Genomic DNA, 6,000 nt, shown 5'->3' on the forward strand with positions numbered 1-6,000 from the left:
GTTATTGATTAAAATTCTTTGTACTATGTATCGACAATTCGAAAAATATTAGTAGTAATTTATAATGTAATTACATATAAATTTTAAGATAAATATAATATTACTAATTCGTAACTTGATTTGGATGTTGACACGTTAAACTATGTTATTGTAAACAAAAATTATATTGCCAATATATATAACTTAATCCACTAATTAGTGTGTATCATAGAAATTTACTTTAATTATAAGCGAAATGAATGTGTAAAGAATTAATTAAGTCACATACACTGTTCGTGTAAAAAAAATTTACCCCGTAGTCCATCCGTTTCAAAAAGAATGATCTTCTTTCCTTTTTAGTCTGTTTAAAAAAGAATGACTTCTTTCCTTTTTTGATAACATTTTAATTTCAGCTTTCCACGTGGTATGTTTAAAGCCACAAGATTGAAGGGCAATTTAGTACATTTGACATAACTTTAATTTAGGATCACAAGATTCAAAAATCTTCTTTATTTTCTAAAACTTTGTTCCAAGTCAAACCAGGTCACTCTTTGTGAAACGGAGGGAGTATCATCTTTACTTGTTATAGCTCTTAACATATTATCTTAAAAATAATTATTTATAAATATTCTTCTAATGAACCAACAGATTTTAAACTCAATTACTTTAGCTGCTATATGTACTCCCTTTTCTCCTTTTTTTTATTTAAAAAAAAATTATTTTCTATATACTCCCTCTATTTCATATTAATTGAATTTTTGAACTTTTTTTCATTGTTCAAAATAATTGAATTATTCAAAGTTCAAGATGGATATTTGAATTTTTTCCATATTTGTTCTTTTATTTATTGAAGTTTTATATTTTCTAGGAGATAAATTACCCTACTTACAAAACTATATTTATGATTTCGCAAAAGACAATAGTGGAAATTATGATTTAAATTATGTCCTTCAATATTTTTCTTAATATGCGTGTATTGCCTCACAAATTCAGTTAATATAAAATAGAGGGAGAATCATTTTAGTGGAACCCAATACTCCCTCTGTCCCTAATTATTTGTCAACTTTTCTTTTTTTATTTGTCCCTAATTATTTGTCCATTTTGACAAATCAAGAAAAGACAAATATATTTTTACCTATTATACCCTCAATTAATTACATTGAAAAAGTAGAACTTCTTGAAAATCTTAAGTTTTTAATTCATTCACTTCATAATTAATAGGGGTAAAATGGTAAACTCACTATGTCAATCATTGATTTCTTAATAAGTGTGTCAATTCAAAAGTTGACAAGTAATTAGAGACAGAGGGAGTACTATTTTAAAAGACAGTTTTGGAACTTGCTCCGGAGTTGGACACTAATAAAATACCTCGAGGTTCATGTGTGGGACTTAGTTCTATGAATCTGATGCAGTATGTAAAACGCCCCGCCTTATAAAACATGGGTGAATATATAGTACCCCTTTGGCTACTTAATTAATGTAATTTATAAGGTGTGAATATTGGTCCGTGCCGTTACCGTTTACCCTCATTTCTTTGTTATATAATTTTCTTTTGAAATAAGATTTACATAAAGAATTGAAAGAAATTAAAACATTCTCTTCATCAGTGAGTCATGTGTAATAAATAACTAAAAACAAAAAACAAACATAAAAGTAGCTAGCTAGAGAATTAACTTGGAGGTCTCTATCAATGGCGGGTGAGTGGAGGTGGCAGTTGCCTACAGAATGCTTCTGTCTTTGTCTTTATTTCTATTTCTACCAATTTTGCGCCACCTTTTATCGCAAGCTTTTCCAGCAATTCTGCTCATACAATTATGATTATGATGCTCATACAATTAAAGCATATATATGATGATGGAATATATACATAAAATAAATTTTAATTAAAAGCCTATTATTAAGTCTAATAAACAGATCCTTCATCATTAGGGTTTATTTGTTTGGTGGGGGCGTGCCTTTATATAACCCTATTTCTTCATCCTTCTTCCATTCTCTCTGTCCCTTTTTTTCTTTCCTTCTTCAGTTTTATTACTCTGTCCTCGGGATTTGGTCCAAAAAGATAGCCAAATCCTCACTGGAAGTTCCAATTCCCGAGGATAAAGCTTTGTCTTTTGCTGCTCTTATCTTTGTCTTTTTGTTGTTGACCCTTCCAATTTCTTCTTCCCGGAGATCGTTCTCTATCATACGAGCAACTTCCTCTTGATTTGTCTGTCCAAATATTAACTCTACTAAGATCTGCTCATTTCGAAATTAAGGTTTGTAATTTCATCTAATAAGGTTCTTTTACAAAATTTAAATTTAATAGATGCACCCTTTGAGATTCATTAATACTGAATTCATGTTGTATTGTCAAAAGTATGAATTCAGATCTAACATGTATTGAATTTTAAGTAGGTTTTAGTGTATATATTTATACATTATATTATACCTTCTGATCAGACACAAACTCATGGTAAAGTCTAAGTACACTTTATTCTCTCTAGACCTTAATAGGATTTCACTGGATATGTTGTTTGTTATCATACCTTCTAAATTCAGATGATCCTATAACCAAAAGGCTATGTCAATCTTGGATTATAAATATTGACCTATCATATATATCATGATGATATTCTAGTGAAATTTGTTCCCAAAGAAAGGCTCTTGTTTGATTTTATTCTAAAACGTATCTGGACTTGAAAGAAGGGGACATTTTAATTAAATTCATACATATTTTGTGTTAAACTCACACTATATGTCTTAGTTGTGTGGGTGTGGGTGTTTAAATGCCCTAATTATGGGTTTTTTTGTTTGTTAATGAGCTCATAAGTTAACTAGTAATTGTCTCCGTTATTGAGCTCCTAAGTTCTACTAATATATGTGCTCTAGGAGAAAAGTATTCTTTGTTGTTCTTCAAATTATTACTTGTAAGTCTTGAAATAGAAGTCACTCATTCTTGGTTTTATTTTTTGTTTTATTTTTTACATAGCCTATTAACTTAGTTAACCAAATAAATATTTAAATCGATTGAAGATCTTATTTTGTTCTTGTTTTTTTCCTAACAATAGTATTAATCATGTTATTTCCCTTCAGAAATTTCACAACCCCCTCTTTATAGTACCATTTTAACAATGATTTAATTTTGTTATTCTTTTCCCCAACCTGTTCATTTAGTTAACCAAGAAAATAATTGAAGAATATTAAGCATGTGAAACGAAATGCCTATATAACGTGGTAAACCGCTACTTAAAATTAAATTTCATGAATGGAGATAATATTGTATCATTCATTACACAAAAGTAGAAGCATCGATTAGATTATGCTTATCGTATAAGGCAAGAGTGGACTCAATTTTAATTATCAAAAAGGACTATATTAGATCCACGCACTCCTTGTGTCAAATATATTTGTAGGAGTTATATATATATATATATATTATACACACACATTGCATTTCGATTACTATGTACGTAATTTTTTCCTTTCTTTTTTTGTGGCTTTCTCATTTTTATTCATCATCATTAACTTGTTGTCCTCTTCATTTGGATGTTAATTTGCACTTGTTATAACAATTGCTAGAATTAATCGAATTTATTTGACTAATCATTTCTCCATGATCAATATTCAAGTTCAACTATAAATCGAATCATTCTTTATTCATTGCAATTTCATGATATACAAGAAAATTACAAAGAAGTACATAGTAATTAAACTGAATAGATGAAGCATTTTGATAAATTACAATTAGTATAATGTTGGCAATAATATAAAACATTTTGATCTAAGATTAAATGGTGATATGCAGGTGGTTATAGTAGTACATTTGATTGATCAGAGAAGATGAATTCCTTGTCACACGTTCCTCCAGGTTTTCGATTTCACCCAACAGATGAAGAACTTGTTGATTATTATCTTAGAAAGAAAATCACCTCTAGAAGGATTGACCTCGATGTTATTAAAGACATCGATCTCTACAAAATCGAGCCATGGGATCTTCAAGGTACTTATAATTAAAAACGTCTTTATATACTCTGACAGTCTATATCACTATCGAAATATTTTAGCATATTAATCTTCAGATTACTTATGAACTCGTATATACCTACATTTATATAAATTTGGTAGTCTAAAAGTTGTTTTACAATATATTTAAATTTTTTTTTTGTATAGAATTATGTAGAATGGGGACAGAAGAACAAAGTGATTGGTACTTTTTTAGCCACAAAGACAAGAAATATCCAACAGGAACAAGAACAAATAGAGCAACAGCAGCAGGATTTTGGAAGGCAACAGGAAGGGACAAGGCTATATATTCAAAGCATGATTTAATTGGGATGAGGAAGACATTGGTGTATTATAAAGGGAGGGCTCCAAATGGACAAAAATCTGACTTTATTATGCATGAATACAGACTTGAGACTGATCCAAATGGTGCTCCTCAGGCAAGTTTTCCATAAATTCACAACATATATTATTATTTGATGCAACCAAGTTAAATATATTAGTCCTTTTGTCCCAATTTATGTGACGTAGTTTGACTTGGCAATGCTTGAGAATTGGAAACTAAATCTATGAGGGACGAAATTGCATCTTTTTTTCTTTTTTTTTCCTGTTTGGTCATAAATGATATCTTAGTATATTTCCAAATATCGAAATTCAATATTTGCAAATTAATATTGGTTTATAGAAATAGTACTATGATGAGTATTTCATGTCCATACACAATTTGAAAGTTCCACACTTTTATTTTGTTTTGTTTTGTTTTACCTTTAATTGCAAATAGTAGTACATTCTTTCAACTCGACCCAATATTGTCCATTTTGGAAACAACTCGACCAAATACTTTATCCTCCTCAGATTTCATTTGTGAGATTTTACTGAGTAAGTTATTGTTGTTGACCAAATATTGTCCAAATGCCTAGACTTTTGCGGAACAAACTTCTTGATCAAATTAATATGCACTTTTATAAAATATTGTCATGCTTCATTATATAGATTCACTCATTAATATTTTTGGACAAATACAGGAAGAAGGATGGGTTATATGTAGAGTATTCAAGAAGAAAATAGCTGCTGGCATGAGAATGGATACTAGTGAACATGGTTCACCTATTTGGTACGATGATCAACTTTCATTCATGCAAGACATGGATTCCCCTAAGCCAATACATCCTCAAATTAATTACATTAACCACTATCCCAATAATTACCCTAATTGCAAAAAAGAATTTGATAATTTGCACTACCAAATCCCACCTCAAAATCACCAATTTCTTCATCAACTTCCTCTTTTAGAAACAACTAAACTTGTAGCTGCACCTCCTGGTTGTAGCTCAATGCCTATATTTGGCAATATTAACGTTAATCGACCAGCATTGCTCACACAAGATCAACATGTTCATCCTACATTTGCGAATAATGACAACCAGCAAGTTGCAGATCAAGTGACTGATTGGCGAGTACTCGATAAATTTGTAGCTTCTCAACTTAGCCAAGAAGATGAAAATAATAACTATTCGTCAAATGCAGTACCAAACACATTTCAGGCTAAGCGCGATGATGAGGTGAATTTGAACAAGCAAGAAATGGCCCCGGAAAATACCTCCACAGCATCTTCAAGTTCTCAAATTGATTTGTGGAAATGAAAGTGAAAATCCACCAAATAATAATAATAATAAGTTACTGCTCAAAAATATTATCATAGGAGGAATTAAGTACGTACATTATACCTTCTTGATTGAAAAAATATCGGAAGATATATATAAATATATGTGTACATTATTATAAATGTATAGAAATTGTACGGCATTTTCTAATTGTATTTAACTTAAGATCGACGATCATGATTAACTCATAGAGATTGCAGCTGGATGATGCTGCATGGAGTTGTAATTTGCAGCATTATTTGTGTAAAGCATATGGCTATATATATTTGTTATTGTCATAGCCATTTGCTTTGTTTATGTAGTATAACCAAACGATTATTTCCATAATATGTTTAAATTTTATTAAGTGATATTCAAAAAAAAAAAAAAAAAAAAA

At 29.9% G+C, this 6,000-nt stretch overlaps 1 protein-coding gene across 1 annotated transcript; it reads left to right on the plus strand.

The window, feature by feature from the left end:
* The first annotated feature begins 1,986 nt into the window (after positions 1–1,986).
* Positions 1,987–5,956, plus strand: LOC102584872 (NAC domain-containing protein 7-like). The gene is made up of 4 exons (XM_015313662.1): positions 1,987–2,234; positions 3,764–3,958; positions 4,129–4,400; positions 4,986–5,956. Exons 2-4 carry the CDS (start codon positions 3,799–3,801, stop codon positions 5,601–5,603), a joined length of 1,050 nt encoding a protein of 349 aa, XP_015169148.1. The 5' UTR covers positions 1,987–2,234; positions 3,764–3,798; the 3' UTR covers positions 5,604–5,956.
* Positions 5,957–6,000: the final 44 nt, after the last annotated feature.

The sequence above is a fragment of the Solanum tuberosum genome, unplaced genomic scaffold (genome assembly GCF_000226075.1).
Source record: "Solanum tuberosum cultivar DM 1-3 516 R44 unplaced genomic scaffold, SolTub_3.0 scf00255, whole genome shotgun sequence".
Lineage (NCBI taxonomy): Eukaryota > Viridiplantae > Streptophyta > Magnoliopsida > Solanales > Solanaceae > Solanum > Solanum tuberosum.

Coding starts and splice junctions, on each gene's coding strand:
- LOC102584872 (XM_015313662.1), top strand. CDS start 3,799: ATGAATTCCTTGTCACACGTTCCTCCAGGTTTTCGATTTCACCCAACA. Junction 3,959..4,128: donor CGAGCCATGGGATCTTCAAG/GTACTTATAATT, acceptor TTTTTTGTATAG/AATTATGTAGAATGGGGACA. Junction 4,401..4,985: donor ATCCAAATGGTGCTCCTCAG/GCAAGTTTTCCA, acceptor GGACAAATACAG/GAAGAAGGATGGGTTATATG.